Source organism: Pleurodeles waltl, chromosome 9 (assembly GCF_031143425.1).
Source record: "Pleurodeles waltl isolate 20211129_DDA chromosome 9, aPleWal1.hap1.20221129, whole genome shotgun sequence".
NCBI lineage: Eukaryota > Metazoa > Chordata > Amphibia > Caudata > Salamandridae > Pleurodeles > Pleurodeles waltl.
Genome location: NC_090448.1, coordinates 901377258 through 901405236, shown reverse-complemented (window position 1 = coordinate 901405236; position 27979 = coordinate 901377258). Strand labels below are relative to the sequence as shown.

The window sequence follows — 27979 nt, the reverse complement described above, 5'->3', positions numbered from 1 at the left end:
GGGTGTCACTTGCCCAAAATATTCCGGATGGTCAGCATGCAACCCACAGGTGGTCTTGCAAACTGTAAAAAAACCATTAATTTCCTCCCCACACTACGGCATCTTTCAGAGGATCGCTCCACTACCCTGATGCAGAAAGTCAATCTTCCACTATCCAAGAGTGCCATCAAGGCTGTACATAACTGGTTGAAAGGAGAGGGAAACCATTTTTGTTCATTCTTGTTCCAAAGAAGGGCTGAGGCCTCAGTCCTGTTCTGGATCTCTGTCTGCTGAATGTTTTTCTGAAGAAGGTCATGCTCAAAATGCTCACTCTGACTCCGATCCCATCAGCTCTCGGCCCAGGAGACCGATCGTTTCCTTGGACTTGCCGGAAGTATATACACATATACCTGTCATGCATGGCGTCCCACAGGTGTTATCTGTGGTTCAAGGTGGGCCAGGTTCATTTCCAATTTATTGAGCCCCTTTTCAGCCTTACTCCAGCCACTCAGGTGTTAGCAAAAGTAATGGCAGTGCTTACTGCCTATCTTTGGAGGTCAGGGGTACACTGATTTCTGTACCCTGGTGACTGGCTGTTGAAGACATGTTCACTGCACTCAGTCGTTAACCACCTACAGCTGAAAACCTGACATTGTTGGGTTTAACTATCAACTAGCTGAAGCTCCACATAGTTAATTTCATTAATTGGGCCAATTCTGGACACTTCAGCTTTTAAAAGCCTTTCATCTTCCTTAGTGAATCTGGGACATTGAAGATATAGGGGCTCATTCTGAGCCCGGCGGGCGGCGGGAGCCGCCCGCCTGGAGGGAGCCGCCATATGGCCGTTCCGTGGTCGAAAGACCGCGGAGGCCATTCTGGCTTTCACGCTGGGCTGGCGGGTGACCGCCAGAGGGCCGCCCGCCAGCCCAGCGGGAAACCCCTCCCCACGAGGAAGCCGACTCCGAATGGAGCCGGCGGAGTGGGTATGTGCAGTGGCACCCGTCGCGTATTTCAGTGTCTGCAAAGCAGACACTGAAATACAAAGTGGGGCCCTCTTACGGGGCCCCCTGCAGTGCCCATGCCATTGGCATGGGCACTGCAGGGGCCCCCAGGGGCCCCACGACACCCCTCACCGCCATCCTGTTCCTGGCGGTCGGAGCCGCCAGGAACAGGATGGCGGTGAGGGGGTCGGAATCCCCCATGGCGGCGCAGCAAGCTGCGCCGCCATGGGGGATTCCCAGGGCAGCGGAAAACCGGCGGGAGACCGCCGGTTTTCCTGTTCTGACCGCGGCTGAACCGCCGCGGTCAGAATGCCCTGCAGGGCACCGCCAGCCTGTTGGCGGTGCTCCCGCGGGGTCGGAATGACCCCCATAATCTGTATGTTCTGAGATTAGTCCTGGGTCTTGGTGAGGATGTCTCTGAGCCTGCTTGGTTTCCTGGTGCATCCTCTTCATCCTTAAAACCAGTTGCACATATTCCCCTGCACTGAACCCTCATGTCTCATGACCCAGAATCAGGGCTGTCTCTTTGACTCCCTTTAGATCTCAAAGGAGACTATGCAGTATCTGTTGTGGTGGATAGCAGATGCCAACCTGGCCTGAAGTGGGTCACTCTTCCTTTCGTAACTAGAGTTCCCATTAGTGACTGCTACATGGCTCCTGGGCTAATGAGGACCATCTAAGTGAGGCGGCGATTATGGGCCTCAGGCCTTCAGCTGCGTTCCAGCTTTATATCAATCTTTTGGAGCTTAGAGCGATCAGTCAGACTCTGAAAACCTTCCTGCCATCCACCAAAGGGAGATTGGTACAAGCCTGTGCAAGAAGCTGGCTTTCTATATTGTGCACTAAAAATAGGTACACTGTGTAGAGAGTCCCCAACTGGTTTGCAGAGGCAAAAGTAGATAGTACCAGCGCCCTATTTTCTGGTAGTGTGGATGAGCAGTTAGGCTTATCAGAGGGTAGTGCTAAGAATTTTTTGTCCCCCCAGAGACAATAAATGAGACACACACAAAGAATTAATCTGAGACCAATTTAGAAAAAGAACACTTCTTTTTAAATATACTTTGAAGCCAAGAATTGTGTTACAATGTAATTACATTTTAATCATAAATACTTTTCACTGGGACACTAAGAGCAGTTTTTGAGTTCTTCAGTGTTAACCTATTGGAGGAAACCAAAGTTCTGTCAACTGGTAGAGTACAGCTTTACATAACCGATCTCCTGGGTTTAAGGTGAGTAGTAGGCAAGGTCCAAGGCAGCACCCACAGTACACCTTCAGCAGCATGGGAGCGGCTGCCTGCCTGCAGGATGCATAACAGCGTCTGGTGCCCAGTGCGTTCCTTTGGAGATTGGTCCCTGTGAAAAGAGCCTGCAGGCTAGGACTGGGTGTACTGTTTGGCAGAGCCAAGACGTGGGCCCAGATCTAGAGATGCTCAGGGACATAGGGGCACAAGTTGTCCTCCTCTCCTTGGTCTGGGGCATCCAGGTGCACAGAGGGTTCTTGGACCGTTGGGTGTCAGTCACCGGTGGCGGTTGCGGTGGAGGGGGGTCCCACAGAACAGACCGCAGGTGTGGACTGGGGGACCAGTTCGGGTTCACCAACAAGTGGGCTCAAGTGTCATGAGCGTGGGGGATGCAGAGATATTAGTGGGCCTCTTCTCCCTGGTCTGGGGCATCCGGGTGCAGAGGTGCAGTTGACCGTCGGGTTACAGTCACTGGAAGCAGTCGCGGTTGAGGGAGACTTGCAGAAAGAGACTGAAGGCGTTAGAATGAAGGCCACAATGGACTTTGTCTCTGGAGAGGCTGTGGACTAGGTTGGCGCCATTGGCCCACTTCAACACTGGCGGGGGGCTTGGGTGCAGTGGTGCTGTCCGGCGGCAGTTTTGGCAGTCCAGAGTCCTCTTTAGTGATTCTTGGGTGTCTGCAAGGATGCAGGGGAGGAGCTTTGCCACTCCACTGGAGTTGTTTGTGCTGGGATGAAAGCTAGCAGTCTTCCTGGGCTTTTGGAAGTTCCAGCAGCTGGAGGATGAGGCATCTTTCTTGCAATTGTCAAAGTCCACAGACAGGCTGGCAGATTTGGCATGGAGTCCATCCTGGATCTTTAGTTCTTGCCTTTTGTGTCTACGGGGTGTCCACCTCCTTCAGGTCAGCAGGGATCTGAGTTCTTGGGTTCAAGGATGCCAGCTAAATACTCAATTTAGGGGTGTTACAGGGAGTGCTAGGTGACAGCCCATGGGCTTGCCCACCTTTCAGGTGACTATACCCTCTTAATGGCCATTTCCACTGGGAAGTGGGCATAATCCTAACCCTATTGGTTTAATTCCTTCAAAACAAAGATGGACGAATTTAAAAAGTGGTGTCCACTTCAGCTCGTCCACCTTAGGGGTGGGACTGGCATGATGTGGGCACACCTGCTAATTTAACTAATTTTCCTGCATGTCCTGCCACCAAGAAGTGGAATGAGGACAACGGGCTTCATCATCTCCACCATCTGGAGCGACTGGGGTTGCATTACAAAAGAGGCTATGCCATTGAAGCCTCCCATCTTGGAATGTCCATCCTGCCTGAATGAGGTGTCAATACCCTCGCCCAGTGCAGACCTTCGTCTCTGTCCTCCTAGAGTGCTGACTCTCACCTTATGGGGTCAGAAACGTGGTTAAGGTGGCTGAGCCTGTCAGCACTAGTCAGTCAACACACTAGTAGCTGGTAGGTTTTCAAGGGGCACCTCTAAGGTGCCCCCTGGGTGGATGTATTAGTAAATCCAACACTGGCATCAGTGTGAATTCATCAATGTGATATGTTTAATACCAAAACACCCCTATCTTCAGTGACGCCTTCATGTAGCTGGGAATTCATAGTGACAAGTGTCGAGCACGTGGATTTAAAATGGCTTCCCTGTTTACTTCCAATGGCTGAGAATTGACAAAGACATATCAGGTGCATATCTGCTCATGCGCCCTCACATGAAATATAATACACCCTGGCTTAGGGCTGTAAGGCCTGCTAGAGAGGTGACTTACATATATTACATGTAGTGTAGGGGACATGGCACACAGGCTGTGTGCCATGTTGTATTTTCACTTTTGTCTGCACCAAGATACGCACCCGGCCATGTCAGCCTCTCATGGACTTGGTGAGGGGTCCCTCAGGGAGGCACAATTCTTGCTGCACCCCTTGGGGTCCTTCTTTAGTACCCCAGGCCCTAGATACTAGGGGTACCATTTACTAGGGACTTAGAGAGGGACCTAAAGGTTTTGTCAGTTGTGAAAACAACTGTGCAATTTTGGGGAAATTCATCTTTCACTGGGGACCTGGTTAGCAGTAACCAAGTGTACTTAAAGTCGGAATTACATCAGGCAGAAAGTGGGGGCTAACCATCCTAAAAAAAATATTTTCCGACAGCCCTCATAGACCGGACTGTTGCCATATGCATTGCAACAAGCTGAGATGGGTGCAGGGGCTTTGCCCAACAGAACATCCTTGTGGTCACCAACTACCTACCCAGTTTCCCTGTATTCCAGGAAGGATGACATGACCAGGCGTAGTCTGCCGGGCAACAAGTTTGATCCCAACCCCCAGTTGGGGAAACTAATTTTTTATATGTGACTTAAGTCTTGGCTACATTTATTTGCCACTGTCAAAATTGTGGTTGAAGTCTCCTTTAAGGTGCTCATTAGGTGGGGCATTCTTGCTGGGTGGATTCCTGTACGTCTTTCCTATGCTACTGCTCTGTTTTCTGGTTCAGAGGAAGATGAAGACAAAGGGGTTCCACATCATTCTTGTGGCCTCTGACTGGGCCAGTAAAGTGAGGTAGCTGGTGCTTCTGGGCCTGAGCATTTGCCCTCCAATGAGCCTTCCAGTTTGTGGGGATCTCCTATCTCAGCAACAGTACCGGGCCCTACATTGGAGTCTCCACAATTTGACCGTCCACATGTGGTGATTGAGCATTGGGTGCTAAATGCATTTTAACTTGGTGGCTGGAATAGTCAGTGTGATCCTTGTGGCCAGATGCCCATCCACAAAGTTTGTCTATTTTAGTTGCGAGGACAAGTATGTGTGTTGGTGCAGCAACCAAAACACAGACCCCTTAAAAGCTAAACATTCTGATGGACATTTGTTCTTTAGTTAGCGTTGTAAGGTCTTTGTTTGTCAGCAGTTGTGATGCATTTTATTAAAGGTTTGACTTGCACGTTTCCTCCCTAACAGCCAAAATGGATCCAGACATTGGTTTTGATGTTTCTCATGTGCACGCCATTTGATCTTACCTACAGTATTGACTCCTTTCCACATTGTCCAATCAATCACTTTGCCAGCATTTTCTTTTCACCGCCTTGCTCCTCAAAAGAACTGTTCCTTTGCCTAAACTTTTTTTTTTTGTAGACCACAAATAAATATCACGTGGATGATCAACTCTGGTGCAAAGAAGGACAGGGGGTGTAAAAGTGAACTCTGTCAAACTGAATATTCCTCATCTGTTTACTGGCTATGAGGCAGTTCCTTGAAGGCTTCTGGGCTCATTCCACCAATGCCTTTGGCATAGGGGATGCTCATTGTAGACATATACCAGGCTGTGGCGTGACTGTGTGCGTATGTTGTTGAAGCACTACTGCTGTGACAGTCCAGCTGGAACGTCACTCTACCCACTCAGTTTTTAAAGACATTTTGATCTGAGTCCAGTGTCCTTGCACCTCACCTTTGGGAGGTAATGCTATGGTATATATTATAAAGGTGAGGCATCTGATTTTAGAAGTAGCCATGAGAATAATAGGTCAATCTGTTGGAGACTTCTAGCTGCAGATTCCTTACCTTTGAATTTCCCAGGCGTCATACTGGATCCGTAAACTTTTGCTAGAGCAGTACCCCTGTTTGTGCCATTGGATGGATCTGTTCTGTTCCGCGTGAAGTCGTTGGCACCGTATGTGACGTCCCCGTCACCTATATAGGCACCACCCAGGTGCGTGGATGTCCGTTCTTTCCTTTCTGTGCCAATTAGTGCAGATCTGGAGAGAGCTACCCCACTGATGTTTTTTCAACCTCGAGAACTCTCTGTTGGACACTCACTGCAGATTACTCACCTCCTTCCCACCTTCTGTTCTGTGGAGTGGTAAATTTTGCATCTAAAAAGGTCACACCAGAATGAGCATTATTAAATTCAAGTAGCTTGTCCATCTGGCCTTAAACAAACTAAAACTAAGTAAATGTTAGTTGGATCAAGTCACCAAATATATAGATTGTGCCCATCTAGTGACCATTCAGTGAAAAAGGAGGTTATTCAAACTAAGATAAAATTAAAGATAAGGGGCTTTGTATACGATGACCGATATGAACATTTGTGAAAGGCAAATTCTATCAATAACAGACATTGGCAAAGCCAATAGGTCTCACCTTTGGACATATTGACTTTGCCAATGGATTTTAGCAATGCTGTACATCATCCCTGATTCTTTGGGAGGGTATGCAGGTGGGAGGCAAGCAACACAGAACGCTGGTGGCTGGAAGGTGGGTGGAAGCAACATCAGGGTGCTGGTGGGGGAAGCAACACAAAGAATGCAGATGGGGGAAGCAACAGGAGGTGGGAGAGGGAGAGGATATGGAAATGGGTGAGCTAAAGAGCATCGTCGAGCTGGGGGGAGAAGCACAGGTGCAAGAAAGCAACTGGGGACTTTGGGTCCACCGCCCTTGTGGATCAGGGAACCAGCGTTCTTGCCAGTCCTCAGCCCAACCCCCTTGCCCCCAGCTGCCTCCAAACCTTCCTAGCCTGACTCTTCCCTACCAAGAGCCAGTCGGAGGCAGGATTCTCCATCACCTGCTCCGTTGGCAATCCATCATGTCTGACAGGTGGGTTTTGCATATAGTCCATAGGGTTTACTTTTGCCCATTAGAAACTACCCCTCCATCCATGCCACCATTCTGCGATCAGATGACAGAGGATCACTTGGCACTTCTGTGCGAGGAGGTTGTGGCGTTCTTGGCCAAGGGAGCCATAGAGAGGCCCCTGTGCCAGAAGTAGGTCATTGTTGTTCTTCCTGCTACTTTCTGGTGCCCAAAAAGGACAAGGGCCTCTGCCCTATCCTAAACTTTCAGTCCCTCAAACTCTTCCTCAAAAAGGAGATGTTCAAAATGCTCACTGTGGCTCAGGTCCTTTCTTCCCTGGACCCAGGACCTTGATGGTATTGTTGGACTTGCAGGACGAGTATTTCCATATCACCGTCCTGCCTGCCCACAGATGTTACTTGCAGTTCATGGAAGGGCCACAAGCACTTTCAGTGCACTGTGCTCTGCTTTGGTCTTAATCAGCTCCCCTGTGGTGGCACCAAGGTCATGGCTGTGGTCGAAGCTCATTTGTGCACAGCAGGGGTTTCAGTCTTCCCCTATCTCAACAACTGGCTGTTAAAGGCGGGCTCGCCCCAGGCTTTCATCTCCCACCTCCAGACTATGGAGGACCACCTGCATTCGCTGAAGTTCACTATCAACATACTGAAGTCACACTCTGCTCCCTCTCAGATGATCCCTTTCATCTGAGCTGAGCCACATCAGTCTGTTGGAGCTGCTGGCGATCAGACTAGCATTGAAAGCATTCCTTCCCTCTCTCAAAGAGAAGATAGTGCAGGTGTTCACAGACAGCACTAACGCCATGTGGTGCTGCAACAAGCTAGACAGAGTGGGGTCGTGGACCCTTTGTCAAGAGGTTCTGCCCCTCAGGACATGGCTGGAGCAAGAGGGCATTTCCCTGGTGGTTCATCATCTGGCAGGCTCTCTGAACGTCAGAATGGAAAATCTCTCCTGTCAATGCTTAGTCAATCTCGAACAACATCTCCATCCAGAGGTAGCACAAGGTCTCTTTCAGCAGTGGGGAGAGCCTTGTTATATCTGTTCGCCTTCTCAGAGAACGCGCAGTGTCAGCAGTATTGCGTGTTGGAGTATCCAAGGCAGCATTCACTCAGCAATGCTTTTCGTCTCGAGTAGAACTCAGGCCTCCTGTATGCTTTTCTACCCATACCACCTCTACCCAGAGTTCTCAAGAAGATAAAGAACGACTGGGCCCAAGTAATACTTGTGGCTCCGTACTGGTCATGAGGAGCCTGGTACCCCGAGCAATTGAGCGTGCCCATCCATACTCCTATCAGACTTCCCCTTTGGGAGTATCTTCCGATGTAGCAGCAGGGGAGGGTTCTCCACCCAACCCAACCCTGTTCAGTCTTTCAACCTTCCGCATGAAGTCATTAATGTAATCTTGGCAGCCAGACGTCCCTCCACCAAAACGGTATACACCTGATGTTGAAAGAAATTTGTGGCATGGTGCACAGACAATTCTTTTGACCCCCTTTCTGCCCTTCTCTCTGAGGTTCTATTGTTTATACTGTCATTGTCCCAGCTGGGCTCTGCTATGGGCACTCTCAAAGTTAATTTGTTTTCAATCTCTGCTTCCTTAGGGTTGCCTGACCGGCCTTCTTTGTTTAAATTTCCCATTGTTAAATAGGTTTCTAAAAGGCCTTACTCGTATGTTTACTCCATCCCCATACATTATGCCCCATTGGGACTTGAATTTGTTTTTGACTTTTCTTATGTGCCCTCCTTTCGAGCCTCTCAACAATTGTCCTTTCAGGCTCCTAACTTTGAAAACAGCCTTCCTTGTGGCCATCACATCTGGCTGCATGGTGAGTGAGTTGCAGGCATTGTCATCTAAGCCTCCCAACCTTTCCATCTATCCTGACAAAGTGGTGCTTCGCACTTGGGCCTCCTTTCTTCCAAAAGTGGTCACACACTTCCATGTAAGCCAGTCCATCACCTTGCCTACTTTTTATGCACCCCCTCATTTTCTAAGGAAGAGGAGAGACTCTACCATCTCGACTGAAAAAGAGCATTGGCGCTCTACCTTGATCATACCAAAGAGTTCTGGGTGGATGATCAACTTTTTGTTGGTTATGCAGGTTTGAACAAAGGTCGTGCAGTGCAGAAGAGAACCATCTCCAGATGGGCTGTACTGTTCATTAACATGCGCTACGCAGTTAACCGTGTGCTCACCAATAACTATGAACTGGAGCGGCAGGCAGAAGGCGTTGAAAATTGATTGCGAAGTAACAATCTGCGCTTCATCGGCTTTCCAGAAGGAACTGAGGGCTCCCACTCTGGTGATTATCTTTAGACCTGGCTCAAGACATTAATGCTGTCTGACAACTGTCTCCATGGTTCGCTGTGGAGCATGCCCACAGGGCGCTTACAGCGAGATTAACCAGGGGTGCTGGCCCCAGGGTTCTGATAGCCTGTTTCCTTAACTTTCACAATTGTGAATTCATCTTGACAGAAGCCTGCGTGCACTACCAAAACTCGAGGATCCTAATTTTTCCAGACTATTCCTGTGAAGTCCGAACAAAAAAACGCTCTTATGATCAAGTGAAACAGAAACTGAAAGCCTTACACTTAAAGTACATTCTCCTTTTTCTTGCCCGCCTCAAGGTCCTGCACGGGGGAAAGGCCCACTTCTTTGACACGCCTGAATCAGCATGGGAATGGGCAACTGAGGAACGTGTGCTTCGACCATGTCCAGGGATGATGAGTCCTCTTGGCCGGCCCTTGGCTCAAGGATCTGGGGCGACTGCAAGAGAGGAGGTTCACCCCAGCGTTCCAGCACTCGATTCCACCACAGGGGACAGAAATCACTGCATCTATCTAAATCGCCAGGCCCCGGTTCCCCAGATCCACACTGCAATGAAACGCCTCACAGCCCGACCCGGTCCCCTCTGTCCGTGAGGGAAAGATTAAGCCAATCACCATTAATCTGAATGACTTTTGGGGCTTGAGATAGCGACTGCTGGGGACAGCGGGCGAAACAACATAAAGATCCTGCTTCCTGGAGGGGTCCACCACTCCATACCACTCAGGTTTTTGCTCTTTTTGAGTTATTTTAGCAGTTATTGAAGGGTGACAGATGCTTCTCCGGTGGGGGCGGGGGGGACTGTTGAGGGATGCACAGTTCAATACCTTTTGTTTATTAGGTTGTTGTTATGTGGTATAAAACACTCATGCACACACTGGATCCAGGCACAAGCTCATATCTATAACATAGGTCCCATCACTAGGTCACAGGGACTCTTCATTCAAGGGATCTCCTGGGCTTTACTCATCAATTCCCCTGTCCCATGGCACCACACACCATAATAACGTGGAATGTCAACAGGCTCCTTGATAAAAAAAAATTAAAAGGGCTGCCGTCCTACAATACTCACAATGTCTACGTCCTTCGATTCGACTACTTCAAGAAGCGCACCTAATGGGGACTAACTGCCCATTCCTTGCCCAGTAGGGGATTCGAAATGGTACTTAATGTGGGCTTCACACGTGGAGCCAGGGGAGTCGTGATATTCCTCCATCGCAACGACCGGCAGTGGTACACCGAACGTGGCTGGATTGCCACGGGAAGTTTATCGCCTTAGTGGGAACGGTAGAGAGACAGCCCATCAACCTTCTTAGTATATACACCCCCCCTACGGGGTTGAAAACATTCCTTACTACACTAACAGACTTAATCGTCCTGATGCCCATAGGCCCTTCCATCATAGGGGGAGTGACATGAATGCTGTTCTTGACCTAGACCTGGACATTACACCCCCGCCCGCATCCAGACGCAGTTGTTCTGCTCTTCTCAACAAATGGTTACGTAACCTGGGTCTGTGCGACACTTGGCTTGAAGCCCGGGCACTGCTGCTGGAGCAAGAGCTGAACCAGGTTGGTAGGGCGGACCGGGGGGGGCCCTAGAGCTTGTGAGGGAGGAACTGAGAACCCGTTCCCTTTAGGAGGCGAAGCTGCTTTGGCGTTCTTTCCAGGCATGCATATATGGATCGGGGGATAAAAATAGCTAACTATTGTATCACCTGGCCTGTGGATCATTTGGAGGACAAGTGGTCCCAGAAATGGGTGAAGCAGCCGGGACAATCCATAACAATCCCAAAGACATTGCCTCCACCTTTGTCCAGTATTACACTACCCTGTACAAACCTGTCCCCAGACCGACCATCAAAAGGGATGCCCCACTCCTACATGAGATCTCTCTCCCCTGCCTTTCAACAATGCTCAGGTACACATTAGATGAGTCTATATCACAGGAGATCGGGTAAGACTCACTGGTCCAGATGGATACCCTGACGAATATTATTCTAAATTTAGAGACCTATTGCTGCCCCACTTTCGCGACCTCTACAGTGAAGCACTGCATAGGGGCCACTTGCCTAAGGATCTAGACCAGGTTACTATTGTAGTCCTTTCAAAATCCCATCCCCCTTCCAGGTCATGCACCGCATATCGGCCCATCTCCTTAATAAATGGCGAAATAAAAATATTCACAGCTCTCTTAGCTAATCCCCTTAAGACGGTCATATGACATCTGGTTCACCCCGATCATTGTGGCTTCATACCCACTCAGGGGACCCGACACTGCTTAAGGAGACTGCACGTCGCTTTGGCACACTGAGGGAGCATTGATTCCCCACTGACATTACTATTAATAGACTTTGAGAAGGCGTTTGATTCTGTAGACTGGGGGGATACCTTGACTCCGTCCTTGAGAACATGGGCCTGGAGGCACCTTCTGTCATATGGTGCAACTTCTTTATCAGAGGCCAGCTGCCGGGTTCTTGTAAATGGAGTATTGTTAGAGTCTTTCCCTGTGGGGAGGGGATGCAGAAAGGTTGTCCGCTGTCCCCTCTCCTCTTTGCCCTTGCCATAGAACCCCTAGTGAATCTGATTCGTCAGCACACCTTCCTCACGGGATGGAGATGGACGGGGGGTGAGGAGGAATGCATCGCCCTTTATGCCGACGATGTCCTGTTATACTTATTGCATCCGGCGGTGAGCGGTCCCAGATGCCTTTACCTACGTAGGGTTTATAAGGGAAGCCTCGGGTCTCCGGGTGAAACACCAGAAATCACTCCTGATCCCACTCCGAAACATCGTAGACTGTCAATCCCACATTCCGATATCACGCCTCAGCTTCATGTACCTGGGTATTAACGTTGCTCTGGAGCATCCCATGAAGTGGTCCCTGAACATCACACCCATCCTCAAAAGAGTGAAAGCCGACCTCAGTCGATGGCAAGTGTTACCTCTGAATATAATGGTGCGCAATGCCCTATACAAAATGCTAGCTTTACCATGTTTTCTGTACATCCTCCAAAATCTTTCCATTCAACTCCCTTGCTAGTGGTTCCAGGAGATGTGCTGTAACCCGCGCATTTATTACGCACAGCGGCAGGCGCCGTCTCTCTTGGGATGAATGTCAGCAGGATCCATATGAAGGCGGGTTTAGGCATGACAGATTTATGCCTGTACTACTTGACACTGCTTCGGGAGGTGGCGGCCTGGAGGGATTCTTCAAATGGGACAATATTGGCATTACAGTGGTTGGTGACATCTTAGACCTCAATCACTTGAGGTCCTTTCAGGAACTACAACAGAGCCACGCTCTGGCTACAACACAGTTTAATAATTTTTTCCAGCTGCGACACGCACTGGCGGTCCACATTTCCGGGGACACCTCGTCACATGGGGAAAAAAATAATGATGGGTGCCTTGGGCCGGGGGGGGGGAGGAGGATGTCCAGTATCTATTGATCCCTGGTGTTGAACGCTTCTGTCTCTCCTCAGTCTGTGTGCTCTCAATGGGAGACATGGATTGGGTCAATGGACGATGAGGATTGGAGGGATGCCTTAATACTGTGTCTGACAGACTACGCTTAATCCAAACATACTACCTTCACCATGCATACCTAACACCTACCAGTCTCTACTGAGTGGGGGTGCAAACCAACTCTCATACTCACCCATGGTCTTCTTTCACATACCCTGGTCTTTCCCTATCATCCCACGCTACTGGTCGCAAACCCTGGGGGAGCTCTCACAAGAGCTGAGGCTCGTCCTCGAACCCTCCCTGTTGATGATTCTTCTCGGGGTGTTGAAGGAAGCCGAAGGCACAGAGGCACAAAAACATTCCTGGTCACAGCACTGCTTGTAGCCAAAAGAAACATTGTGACACACTGGGCACTGAACACTCCCCCCCTCCCTGACACAGTGGAGGAAGGGACTGGACTGGTGTGCCACGATGGAATGCTCAGTTTACCTGGCTAGGGGCTGCCCCAAGAAATTTGATAAAATCTTCTCTCAGTGGCTGGGAACTGTATAATGAAATGTATAATGTACAAGGTATAAGGTCTAAGTTGAGTAAAGTAAACAATGTTGTATTGTTTATTTCACATGCAACTATGACTAAATGGGGTCATAATGGGCTTCAGCACCCTTTTAGAAATGTACCATGATATTCAAATATGCTTATGTACGGAACTTTTTGCATGATGCAGATTGCTTGACACATTTAATTTGCTTGTACCACTTCATGTTCTTTCATCCAAAAGTAATAAAGTTGGTTATAAAAAAATAAAAAATAAAAATCATGCGCTATGCACTGGCAAAGAAACATCCCCCTGAGGGTTTGCATGCTCATCCTGCCAGAGCTAAAGCTGCAACCACCGCATTAGCACATGGAATTCCAGTCCTAGGCATCTGTCAGGTGGCAAAGTGGGTATTTCTGCACACGTTTACCAAACACTACTGCCTGGACAATCTGATAGAAACTTCTAGCTGCAGATTCTTTACGTTAGAATTTCCTGGAGTCAGAAGAGGTTGAAGACTTAGTTAATTCCCCTGCAATGGTTTTGAGTGCCATATGATCCACAATCCAGCGCCGGTATATCCCCTTTGGTATGATTGTATTGCTTTATAAATACAGTAAATAACTAAATAAATAAAACTTTGGATAGTTCTCACATTGGTCCGGTTCAAGAAATTTTTAACAAATCATCGTTTTTTCATGGTATATTGTGGTATGATGAAGCAGGAAGTGTTTGGGCTCCCTAAGGTTTTTGAGCTCTTTAGATGTTTTCTGATTTCAGATGTGTGTGTTCCTGCTTCTTAAGCCTTGCTTAGGTAAGAAATGCTATTTTAGCATTTGAATTTGTACTTGCTGGGATCAGTGAGTTAAGAATAAAGGGGGCTAAACTGTCTTTTGGGCTGTGATCCCTCTGTTGTTCTAATAAATGTCACACAAAACAGTTTACTTTTACTGCCTATGACAATGTGCTTCATTTGAAGATGAAGTTGCGAACCTTGAAACGGGTAGGATAATGATGAAACCAAATGTGTTTTTTTATTTTATTTTAAAGTTGATTGCTCCAGCAATTTGGACATTGACTTTAAGTTCATGGAAGATATTGAAAAGTCTGAAGCACGTACAGGGATCCCATGTACACAGTATACAAATGAGAGTCCTTTCATTTTCAAATTAGAAGACTACCAGGATGCAGTTATCATTCCAAGGTCAGTTATTTGAGGAAAATGTTTTTGCTTCTCCCACACCCCACACGCATCAATATATGGTAAAAATATGTGATGATGTTTGTCTCTTTTCATCTCATTCTTATTTGTGTTTTGATGTTTCAGATACCATTCATGCTTCGCATTAGGCACCCTGTTACAGAAGAGATGTTTTCCATACATAATATTTGAATGCTTTAAGAAAAAGTCCATTATGACAGCTGCTTACAGAAATGAAACAATGTTTTTATAGATGGCGATTGCTCATATTATAATTTATAAAGCACATTTACACCATGGCCCTTTGAATTAATTGAGCCAATGAACAAGTCTTAAATGCTTTGACAAGCTAAGAGCCCCACTGTAGTTTTTTCTGATGGTATAGATCATCAAATATTTGACATTTTGACGTCCGTGGACCCCACTGATTCACTAATGTAAGCCAGGGTACACCCTCCCTAAGCATTTTCCACGATTTGAAACGCAAAACAATACACAAAGAACTGAAACAAGCATGCATCAAATAAAATATAATATTTAATTTACAAAAAAACAGTATGCAAAAACCGAAATTTTAATCGGGAGGCTGGAGTGTTTGAAAATGGATTTCATTTCTAAAAGAACACTGATATGTTGGATTTCAGCATATCAGTTTGCACTTTTTATCTGTTTGCCAACGCCTAAATTGAGGGCACAAATTGTCGATACTAGTTTCCTTTTGCTATTTTTGCCCTACTCCCACAAATCAAGATAAGAATACCATCTTCCTTTATACAGAGCATTTAAAAAACTTTCAATGTTGCTTTTTCATGTTTATATATTTGCTTAATCTACTAATATTATTTAATTTTCTAAACCGTCCACTGATTAGGATTCATTGTCATAGATGGTTGTTTTCTTTAGCAGATGGATATAGGAACATAGTTTCACACGTTGGCAGCTGATACTGTTATTGCTTGTTTTTGCACTATCGGTGCACTCTTTAGCACCCACAGTAAGTCCCTAGTAAATGGTACCCATGGAGGGCTGCAGCACCAGTTCTGCGCTCGCGAAACCCACACAGTGCTGCCATTACAGACTGCATGTGTTGATGCAGGCTAAGTTGAAAACATGACATGTCACACACCCCTGTGTGCCAGATCTCCCATCACTGCATGTGCCAGGTGTAAGTCACCCCTAAGGCAGAGTGCATTAGGGCACATGTGAGGGCATATGTCCTCTAGCAGATATGCCCCTGGTATGTCTGTCAATTCTGAGACATAGTAAGTGAACAGGGAAACGATTTTAAATGCAAGTGCTGGGCACTGGTCATTGCAAGTTCCCCATCTACATGATGGCTTCTTTGAACCTTGGGATGTTTGGTATCAAGCATCTCAGAGTAATAAACCCTCACTGAATCCAATGCTGGATTTATTGATAAATGCACACAGGGGTCACCTTAATGATATCCCCTGAAAACCTACCAGCTACTAGTGTGCTGACTGACCAGTTCAGCCACCACAGACGCATTTCAGGCTCCCCCAAGGTGAGAGCCAACACTCTTGAGGGCCTGAGATAAAAGTTTGCACTGGGCGGAGGTGTTACCATCTCACCCATGCAGGATGGACATTCCAGGGTGGGGAGCTACAAAGGCCTAGCCTACATTGTAATGCAAACTCCCCCCCCACATGTCCCCCCCCCCTGTGGCAGCACAGGTGAGAAAATGTGGTAGATTAGGAGGTGTGCCCACTTCATGCCAGTCCCACCCCTAAGATGGACAAGATAAAGTTGACACCACTTTGCAAATTCCTCCATCTCGCTTGGAAGGAATTAGGCCACTAGGGTTAGGGATATGCCCACTTCCCAGCGGAGGTGGTCATAGAAAGGTTGTAGTTACCCTAAAGATGAGCATTCCATTGGCTACCATCTGGCAGTCCCTGTAAATCCCCGAAATTGAGAATTTAGGTGGCACCTCTGAAACCTAGAACTCAGATCCTGAAGACCTAAGAAGACCAGGACAAAGAAGAGTTGCACGCACAGAAGAGGAAAAGAAGCAGTAGCTAACCACGCTAGACTGCCTGCTGACCTCAACGGACTCTGTGTCCTTAGGCATTGGGTTTTCCTGCCTGACAGCACTCGCAGTCAGGGGGTCCTCTATGTTAAGGCTGCAGGCGTTGTCGAGGAGTCTGACAGGGGTAGACCCAGGGTGGACTTAAGCTCTTAGGAACCGGGAGACGTCATTGGTATCAGATGGGGTCAGGAGCAATGAGTGCAGTGGTTGCTAGAGGTGTAGGGTTTTCTCTCAGCACAAAGCTGCAGGAGAGGAGGCCTGTGTACAGCGTCTGCAGGCCTCTCTGGTGCATCCAAGATTGGTGAGTCCACATTGGACTCTATCCCCGGGCAGCTGGGGAACCACGTTGACACCATTGGTTGGTTTCACCTTGGGTCGTAGATGCCGGGTGCAATGGTTACTTCAGGTGTCAGGTCTTTAGGGTTGTAGAGGCCTTTTCTTGAAGTTTTTGTTGCAGTGCAGGTCTCCTGCTCACGGGAGACTTGAGTCTTTATGGAAGGCAGGCAGATGAAATAGAATGGTAGTCGCTGAAGACTAAAATTTAAGGTGACTCAGGAAGATTTTGATTCTACCTCAGTGAAGTCTAACTGCTTAAAGTACTGCTGCATGAGTGAAATCAAGTAAAAGAACTATGAAAGCTGGCAATCACATTATTATCCATTAGCTTTGAATCCTCTGGCTGGGCCTACTGGGCTTCACAACAGTGCAGCAGAAATCTTGATATCGAAAACTGACAGCATAGCCACCTATCCACATTGAAGCCTGTTTCTACTTTGGTGTCTTCATGAATGCAAAAGCCATTGATTTTGATAATGTCCTAGACGTCTGTAGGAGGCTGGCTCCAGTATATGGTGTACACCTATAGGTGAGGCACCATGTACTGAGTCCAGGCAACCAGTAGTGATGGTGTAAGTGGTTCCACATAACAAGAGCTCTCGAAGGGTAGCTGTGGAGTGCATCTGAGGCTTATCCAGGAAGGTGTAAAGCAATTGCAAATAACACTTACATCAGTCAGTGACGTACACACAAGAAAGAACCGCACCAGTTTTAAAAAATAATGTATTTATTAAAACACAGGCACTAAACTAACTTTTGTATTTCTCCTAACCAGAGATATATATTGTAGGAAGTTGGCTCTGTATGCACTATTTCAAAGTAAGGAATAGTATGCACAGAGTCCAAGGGTTCCCCTTAGAGGTAAGATAGTGGCAAAAAGAGATAATACTAATGCTCTATTTTGTGGTAGTGTGGTCGAGCAGTAGGCTTATCCAAGGAGTAGTGTTAAGCATTTGTTGTACATACACATAGACAATAAATGAGGTACACACACTCAGAGACAAATCCAGCCAATAGGTTTTTGTATAGAAAAATATATTTTCTTAGTTTATTTTAAGAACCACAGGTTCAAATTCTACATGTAATATCTCATTCGAAAGGTATTGCAGGTAAGTACTTTAGGAACTTTAAATCATAAAAATTGCATGTATACTTTTCAAGTTATTGACAAATAGCTGTTTTAAAAGTGGACACTTAGTGCAATTTTCACAGTTCCTGGGGGAGGTAAGTTTTTGTTAGTTTTACCAGGTAAGTAAGACACTTACAGGGTTCAGTTCTTGGTCCAAGGTAGCCCACCGTTGGGGGTTCAGAGCAACCCCAAAGTCACCACACCAGCAGCTCAGGGCCGGTCAGGTGCAGAGTTCAAAGTGGTGCCCAAAACACATAGGCTAGAATGGAGAGAAGGGGGTGCCCCGGTTCCGGTCTGCTTGCAGGTAAGTACCCGCGTCTTCGGGGGGGCAGACCAGGGGGGTTTTGTAGGGCACCGGGGGGGGACACAAGCCCACACAGAAATTTCACCCTCAGCGGCGCGGGGGCGGCCGGGTGCAGTGTAGACACAAGCGTCGGGTTTGCAATGTTAGTCTATGAGAGATCTCGGGATCTCTTCAGCGCTGCAGGCAGGCAAGGGGGGGATTCCTCGGGGAAACCTCCACTTGGGCAAGGGAGAGGGACTCCTGGGGGTCACTCCTCCAGTGAAAGTCCGGTCCTTCAGGTCCTGGGGGCTGCGGGTGCAGGGTCTCTCCCAGGCGTCGGGACTTAGGATTCAAAGAGTCGCGGTCAGGGGAAGCCTCGGGATTCCCTCTGCAGGCGGCGCTGTGGGGGCTCAGGGGGGACAGGTTTTGGTACTCACAGTATCAGAGTAGTCCTGGGGTCCCTCCTGAGGTGTTGGATCTCCACCAGCCGAGTCGGGGTCGCCGGGTGCAGTGTTGCAAGTCTCACGCTTCTTGCGGGGAGCTTGCAGGGTTCTTTCAAGGCTGCTGGAAACAAAGTTGCAGCCTTTCTTGGAGCAGGTCCGCTGTCCTCGGGAGTTTCTTGTCTTTTCGAAGCAGGGGCAGTCCTCAGAGGATGTCGAGGTCGCTGGTCCCTTTGGAAGGCGTCGCTGGAGCAGGATCTTTGGAAGGCAGGAGACAGGCCGGTGAGTTTCTGGAGCCAAGGCAGTTGTCGTCTTCTGGTCTTCCTCTGCAGGGGTTTTCAGCTAGGCAGTCCTTCTTCTTGTAGTTGCAGGAATCTAATTTTCTAGGGTTCAGGGTAGCCCTTAAATACTAAATTTAAGGGCGTGTTTAGGTCTGGGGGGTTAGTAGCCAATGGCTACTAGCCCTGAGGGTGGGTACACCCTCTTTGTGCCTCCTCCCAAGGGGAGGGGGTCACAATCCTAACCCTATTGGGGGAATCCTCCATCTGCAAGATGGAGGATTTCTAAAAGTTAGAGTCACCTCAGCTCAGGACACCTTAGGGGCTGTCCTGACTGGTCAGTGACTCCTCCTTGTTTTTCTCATTATCTTCTCCGGCCTTGCCGCCAAAAGTGGGGCCTGGCCGGAGGGGGCGGGCAACTCCACTAGCTGGAGTGTCCTGCTGGGTTGGCACAAAGGAGGTGAGCCTTTGAGGCTCACCGCCAGGTGTGACAATTCCTGCCTGGGGGAGGTGTTAGCATCTCCACCCAGTGCAGGCTTTGTTACTGGCCTCAGAGTGACAAAGGCACTCTCCCCATGGGGCCAGCAACATGTCTCGGTTTGTGGCAGGCTGCTAAAACTAGTCAGCCTACACAGATAGTCGGTTAAGTTTCAGGGGGCACCTCTAAGGTGCCCTCTGTGGTGTATTTTACAATAAAATGTACACTGGCATCAGTGTGCATTTATTGTGCTGAGAAGTTTGATACCAAACTTCCCAGTTTTCAGTGTAGCCATTATGGTGCTGTGGAGTTCGTGTTTGACAAACTCCCAGACCATATACTCTTATGGCTACCCTGCACTTACAATGTCTAAGGTTTTGTTTAGACACTGTAGGGGTACCATGCTCATGCACTGGTACCCTCACCTATGGTATAGTGCACCCTGCCTTAGGGCTGTAAGGCCTGCTAGAGGGGTGTCTTACCTATACTGCATAGGCAGTGAGAGGCTGGCATGGCACCCTGAGGGGAGTGCCATGTCGACTTACTCGTTTTGTCCTCACTAGCACACACAAGCTGGCAAGCAGTGTGTCTGTGCTGAGTGAGAGGTCTCCAGGGTGGCATAAGACATGCTGCAGCCCTTAGAGACCTTCCTTGTCATCAGGGCCCTTGGTACTAGGAGTACCAGTTACAAGGGACTTATCTGGATGCCAGGGTCTGCCAATTGTGGATACAAAAGTACAGGTTAGGGAAAGAACACTGGTGCTGGGGCCTGGTTAGCAGGCCTCAGCACACTTTCAATTGTAAACATAGCATCAGCGAAGGCAAAAAGTCAGGGGGCAACCATGCCAAGGAGGCATTTCCTTACATATATATATATGTTCGATGGCATGTGTAGCTGCAGATACACATGCTGTGCACATCCCGCCATCTGGGGTTGGGCTCGGAGTGTTACAAGTTGTTTTTCTTCGAAGAAGTCTTTTCGAGTCACGAGACCGAGGGACTCCTCCCATTTCGACTCCATTGCGCATGGGCGTCGACTCCATCTTAGATAGTTTATTTCCGCCATCGGGTTCGGACGTGTTCCTTTTCGCTCCGTGTTTCGGGTCGGAAAGTTAGTTAGAATCTCGGAAAAAACGTCGGTATTGTTTGCGTTCGGTATCGGGTTAGTTACAACAGATCGACACCGAATTTAGAAGAGTTCCGGTGGCCCTTCGGGGTTTTTTCGATCCCCAGTCGGGGCCTGCTCGGCCCGGCCACGTGTGAATTCAAGGCTGATGGAACGGACCCCATTCCGCTTCTGTCCAAAATGCCATAACAAGTATCCGTATACGGATCAGCATCTGGTCTGTAACTTGTGCTTGTCCCCAGAGCACAAGGAAGATACTTGTGAGGCCTGTCAAGCATTTCGGTCCAGAAAGACGTTAAGAGACCGAAGAGCCAGAAGACTGCAGATGGCGTCGACACCGACACAACAAGAGCGTTTCGAGGAAGAAGAGGAAGCTTTCTCTATGCAAGAGTTGGACTCGGAAGTGCTCGAGGCCGAAGAAACGCCGAAAACCGTGAGTAAAACGTCGAAACAGAAGACTCATGAGAAGTCAACAAAAGCCCAGGGGACGCCACCGCCAACAGGCCATGGCTTAACCCAAACAAGCGGTGACCGAGCCAAGGCAACGAAAAAGGGCACGCTGGTGTCAAAGTCATCCGACTCCGGTCGAGATACCGCCACACAGCAATCTCGGACCCGAGACATCGGCTCTGAGAAATTTCGGCACCGTAACAGCGGCACCGAACAAATTCGGCATCGAGACACCACCACGCCGAAAATTACAAAGGTTTCTTCGGAGCCTAAAAAGACCTCCGAAAAAGTTTTGGTTCCGAAACATCCAGCCTCGGAGCCGAAAACAGGTTCCTATACAGAGGAACAAGGATTGGCCTCCCAAATGAAAAAACATAGATTTGGAGAGGAACTTCAAGCTGTAGAGCCAGACTATACTCAAAGGAGGCTCCACATTCATCAAGACACAGGGAAGATAACCACTCTTCCTCCAATTAAAACAAAGAGAAAACTTGCCTTTCACGAAAAGGACAAGGAGCCACAGGCAAAGGTGGCAAAGAAAACAACTCCACCACCTTCTCCACCACCATCAGTGCACACATCACCAGTAGCAACTCCTCCACTGATGCACTCCCCGACTCATACTGCCATGAGTCAAGATGATCCCGATGCATGGGACCTTTACGATGCTCCAGTATCGGACAACAGCCCAGACTCGTACCCTACCAGGCCGTCCCCTCCTGAGGACAGTACATCTTACACACAGGTGATCGCAAGGGCAGCTGCTTTCCATAACGTCACCTTGCATTCAGAACCAATTGAGGATGACTTCTTGTTTAACACGCTAACCTCCACTCATAGCCAGTACCAAAGACTACCTATGCTCCCAGGAATGCTAAAACATACAAAACAAATCTTTCAGGATCCTGTTAAAGGCCGAGCCATAACTCCAAGAGTGGAGAAAAAGTACAAGCCACCGCCAACAGATCCTGTTTATATTACAACGCAGTTAACTCCAGACTCAGTAGTTGTCGGGGCAGCTCGTAAGAGAGCAAACTCTCATACCTCGGGAGACGCACCACCTCCAGACAAAGAGAGTCGCAAATTTAATGCTGCGGGCAAAAGGGTGGCAGCACAAGCAGCAAACCAATGGCGCATTGCCAATTCACAAGCGCTTTTAGCAAGATATGACAGAGCTCACTGGGATGAGATGCAACATTTGATAGAACACTTACCCAAGGAGTTCCAAAAAAGAGCACAACAAGTGGTGGAAGAAGGACAAAGTATCTCTAATAATCAGATACGGTCTTCAATGGATGCAGCAGATACGGCTGCAAGGACAGTAAATACTGCAATAACAATAAGAAGGCACGCATGGCTCCACACGTCAGGTTTCAAGCCAGAAATTCAACAAGCCGTGCTAAATATGCCATTTAATGAACAGCAGTTGTTTGGGCCGGAAGTCGACACTGCTATTGAGAAACTCAAGAAGGACACTGATACGGCAAAAGCCATGGGCGCACTCTATTCCCCGCAGAGCAGAGGCACCTTTCGCAAAACACCTTTTAGGGGAGGGTTTCAAGGACAACCTACAGAAACCACAACATCACAAACAAGGCCCACTTACCAAAGCCAATATCAGCGGGGAAGTTTTCGGGGGCAATATAGAGGGGGACAATTCCAAAGAGGTAGAGGGAAATTCCAAAGCCCCAAAAGTCCTCAAAATAAGCAGTGACTCACAAGTCACCCATCCCCATCACATAACACCTGTGGGGGGAAGATTAAGCCAATTTTACAAACATTGGGAGGAGATAACAACAGATACTTGGGTACTAGCAATTATCCAGTATGGTTATTGAATAGAATTTCGAGAATTCCCTCCAACAGTCCCACCGAAAACACACAGTATGTCGAAATAACATATAAATCTTCTAGGATTAGAAGTTCAAGCATTGCTCCAAAAAGAGGCAATAGAATTTGTACCAAAACAAGAACTAAACACAGGAGTTTACTCACTGTACTTTCTAATACCCAAAAAAGACAAAACTCTAAGACCTATACTAGATCTCAGAATATTAAATACATACATCAAATCAGACCACTTTCACATGGTTACATTACAAGAAGTAATCCCACTGCTCAAACAACAAGAATACATGACAACACTGGATCTTAAGGATGCATATTTCCATATACCAATACATCCTTCACAGAGAAAGTACCTAAGGTTTGTATTCCAAGGGATACATTACCAATTCAAAGTGTTGCCATTCGGAATAACAACTGCGCCAAGAGTTTTTACAAAAGGTCTAGCAGTAGTAGCTGCACATATCAGAAGGCAGCAAATACATGTGTTCCCGTACCTAGACGATTGGTTAATCAAAACCAACACGCAAAAACAGTGTTCACAACACACAAATTACGTCATAGAAACCCTACACAAACTAGGTTTCTCAATCAATTACTCAAAGTCACACCTTCTGCCGTGTCAAACACAGCAATACCTAGGAGCAACAATCAACACAGTAAAAGGGATTGCCACTCCAAGTCCACAAATAATACAAACATTCCAAAATGTAATACAAGCCATGTATCCAAACCAAAAGATACAGGTCAAATTAGTAATGAAACTCCTAGGCATGATGTCCTCATGCATAGCCATTGTCCCAAACGCAAGGTTGCACATGCGGCCCTTACAACAGTGCCTAGCATCACAGAGGTCACAAGCACAGGGTCAACTTCTAGATCTGGTGTTGATAGACCGCCAAACATACATCTTGCTTCAATGGTGGAACAGTATAAATTTAAACCAAGGGCGGCCTTTTTAAGACCTAGTGCCACAATGCGTAATAACGACAGATGCATCCATGACAGGGTGGGGAGCACACCTCAATCAGCACAGCATCCAAGGACAATGGGACATTCAGCAAAAACAGTTTCATATAAACCACTTAGAACTGTTAGCGGTGTTTCTAGCTCTGAAAGCATTTCAACCCATAATAACCCACAAATACACTCTTGTCAAAAACAGACAACATGACAACAATGTATTACCTAAACAAACAGGGAGGAACACACTCAACACAGTTGTGTCTCCTAACACAAAAAATATGGCATTGGGCGATTCACAACCACATTCGCCTAATAGCACAATTTATTCCAGGGATTCAGAATCAGTTAGCAGACAATCTCTCTCGGGTTCACCAACAGATCCACGAATGGGAAATTCACCCCCAAATACTGAACACTTACTTCAGAATGTGGGGAACGCCACAAATAGATCTATTTGCAACAAAAGAAAACTCAAAATGCCAAAACTTCGCATCCAGGTACCCACAACATCAGTCTCAGGGCAATGCACTATGGATGAACTGGTCAGGGATATTTGCGTACGCTTTTCCCCCTCTCCCACTTCTTCCATATCTAGTAAACAAGTTGAGTCAAAACAAACTCAAACTCATACTAATAGCACCAACATGGGCAAGGCAACCTTGGTACACAACACTACTAGACCTTTCAGTAGTACCTCATATCAAACTGCCAAACAGACCAGATCTGTTAACACAAACAACAGATCAGACATCCAAATCCAGCATCGCTGAATCTAGCAATTTGGCTCCTGAAATCCTAGAATTCGGGCACTTAGACCTCACACAGGAATGTATGGCGGTCATAAAACAGGCTAGAAAACCTACCACTAGACACTGTTATGCAAATAAGTGGAAAAGATTTGTTTATTACTGCCATAATAATCAAATTCAACCTTTACATGCATCTGCAAAAGAGATAGTAGGATACTTACTACATTTGCAGAAATCTAAACTAGCTTTCTCTTCCATTAAAATACATCTTACGGCAATTTCAGCTTACCTGCAAATTACGCACTCAACTTCATTATTTAGGATACCAGTCATAAAAGCGTTTATGGAAGGCCTAAAGAGAATTATACCACCAAGAACACCACCAGTTCCTTCATGGAACCTCAACATTGTCTTAACACGACTCATGGGTCCACCTTTTGAGTGCATGAACTCTTGTGAAATGCAATACTTAACGTGGAAAGTTGCATTTTTAATTGCCATCACATCTCTTAGAAGAGTGAGTGAGATTCAAGCATTTACCATTCAAGAACCATTTATTCAAATACACAAAAATAAAGTTGTTCTACAGACCAATCCTAAATTTTTATCATAAGTAATCTCACCGTTCCACTTGAATCAAACGGTAGAATTACCAGTGTTCTTCCCACAGCCAGATTCTGTAGCGGAAAGAGCACTACATACATTAGACATCAAAAGAGCACTAATGTACTACATTGACAGAACAAAACTAATTCGAAAGACAAAACAACTATTTATCGCCTTTCAAAAACCTCATACAGGAAATCCTATTTCAAAACAAGGCATTGCTAGATGGATAGTTAAGTGCATTCAAACCTGCTATCTTAAAGCTAAAAGAGAACTGCCTATTACACCAAAGGCACACTCCACCAGAAAGAAAGGTGCTACCATGGCCTTTCTGGGAAATATTCCAATGAACGAAATATGTAAGGCAGCAACATGGTCTACGCCTCATACATTTACCAAGCACTACTGTGTAGATGTGTTAACTGCCCAACAGGCAACAGTAGGTCAAGCTGTACTAAGAACATTATTTCAAACTACTTCAACTCCTACAGGCTGAACCACCGCTTTGTGGGGAGATAACTGCTTATTAGTCTATGCACAGCATGTGTATCTGCAGCTACACATGCCATTGAACGGAAAATGTCACTTACCCAGTGTACATCTGTTCGTGGCATTAGTTGCTGCAGATTCACATGCGCCCACCCGCCTCCCCGGGAGCCTGTAGCCGTTTAGAAGTAGATCTTAAACATTTGTACATTTGTAAATATATTACTTGAAACTTCATTATGTACATACGCATTCACTCCATTGCATGGGCACTATTACTAGCATACACAACTCCTACCTCACCCTCTGCGGGGAAAACAATCTAAGATGGAGTCGACGCCCATGCGCAATGGAGTCGAAATGGGAGGAGTCCCTCGGTCTTGTGACTCGAAAAGACTTCTTTGAAGAAAAACAACTTGTAACACTCCGAGCCCAACACCAGATGGCGGGATGTGCACAGCATGTAAATCTGCAGCGACTAATGCCACGAACAGATGTACACTGGGTAAGTGACATTTTCCATATATGTTCGGTGGCATGTGTAGCTGCAGATACACATGCTGTGCACATCCCGCCATCTGGTGTTGGTCTCGGAGTGTTACAAGTTGTTTTTCTTCGAAGAAGTCTTTTCGAGTCACAAGATCGAGGGACTCCTCCCATTTCGACTCCATTGCGCATGGGCGTCGACTCCATCTTAGATTGTTTTTTTCCCGCCATCGGGTTCGGACGTGTTCCTTTTCGCTCCGTGTTTCGGGTCGGAAAGTTAGTTAGAATCTCGGAAAAATCGTCGGTATTGTTTGCGTTCGGTATCGGGTTAGTTATAACAGATCGACACCGATTTTTGAAGAGCTCCAGTGGCCCTTCGGGGTTTTTTTCGATCCCCCCGTCGGGGCCTGGTCGGCCCGGCCACGTGTCTCTTCAAGGCTGATGGAACGGACCCCATTCCGCTTCTGCCCAAAATGCCATAACAAGTATCCATATACAGATCAGCATCTGGTCTGTAACTTGTGTCTGTCTCCAGAGCACAAGGAGGATACCTGTGAAGCCTGTCGAGCGTTTCGGTCGAGGAAGACATTAAGAGACCGAAGAGCAAGAAGACTGCAGATGGCGTCGGCACCGACAGGACAACGGCGTTTTGCGGAGGAAGAAGAAAGCTTCTCCATCCATGAATCGGACTCGGACGAGCTTGATCCAGAAGAAACGCCGAAAACCGTGAGTAAGACATCAAAACATAAAACTCACGAGAAGACAACAAAAGCCCAGGGGACGCCACCGCCAACAGGCCATGGCTTAACCCAAAAGATAGGTGACCGATCATCGGCACCGAAAAAGGGCATGCATGTGGCGAAGTCATCCGACTCCGGTCGAGATACCGCCACACAGCAATCTCGGGCCCGAGACACCGGCCCCGAACAGATTCGGCACCGAGACAGTGGCACCGAAATGGTTCGGCACTGAGAAACCACAACGCCGAAAATAAAGAAGGTTGCCTCGGAGCCCAAAAAGGTGACCGAAAAGATTTCGATTCCGAAACATCCAGCATCGGAACCGAAAACAGGTTCCTACACAGAAGAACAGGGATTGTCCTCCCAGATGCAAGGACATAAGTTCGGAGAGGAACTTCAATCTGTTGAGCCAGACTACACTCAAAGAAGGCTCCACATTCAAAAAGACACAGGGAAGATAAGCACTCTTTCCCCCAATTAAGATGAAAAGAAGACTTGCCTTTCAAGAAAAGGACAAGCAGCCACAGGCAAAGGTGGCAAGACAAACAACTCCACCACCATCAATGCATACATCACCGGTAGCCACTCCACCACTGATGCAATCTCCGACTCATACTGCAATGAGTCAAGATGATCCTGATGCATGGGACCTTTATGATGCTCCTGTATCAGATAACAGCCCAGACTGTTACCCTACAAGGCCGTCGCCACCTGAAGACAGTACATCCTACACGCAGGTGGTCTCAAGGGCAGCTGCGTTTCATAACGTCACCTTGCATTCAGAACCAATTGAGGATGACTTTTTATTTAATACACTCTCCTCCACTCATAGCCAATACCAAAGCTTACCTATGCTCCCAGGAATGCTAAAACATTCAAAACAAATATTCCAGGAGCCTGTTAAAGGCAGAGCCATAACTCCAAGGGTGGAAAAAAAGTATAAGCCACCACCAACAGACCCTGTTTATATTACGCAGCAATTAACACCAGATTCTGTGGTTGTTGGGGCAGCTCGCAAGAGAGCAAACTCTCATACCTCGGGAGATGCACCACCACCAGACAAGGAAAGTCGCAAATTCGATGCTGCGGGTAAAAGAGTTGCAGCACAAGCAGCAAACCAATGGCGTATTGCCAATTCACAAGCACTTTTGGCAAGATACGATAGAGCTCATTGGGACGAAATGCAGCATTTC

At 47.4% G+C, this 27979-nt stretch overlaps 1 protein-coding gene across 3 annotated transcripts in view; it reads left to right on the top strand.

The window, feature by feature from the left end:
- DICER1 (dicer 1, ribonuclease III) overlaps positions 1–27979 on the top strand; it is an 848581-nt gene that overhangs the window by 542901 nt on the left and 277701 nt on the right. For all 3 annotated transcript variants that reach the window (XM_069208246.1, XM_069208245.1, XM_069208247.1), the window contains one exon: positions 14188–14341. In XM_069208246.1, coding sequence (XP_069064347.1) covers positions 14188–14341 — 154 coding nt within the window. The remainder of the gene's footprint in view (positions 1–14187; positions 14342–27979) is intronic.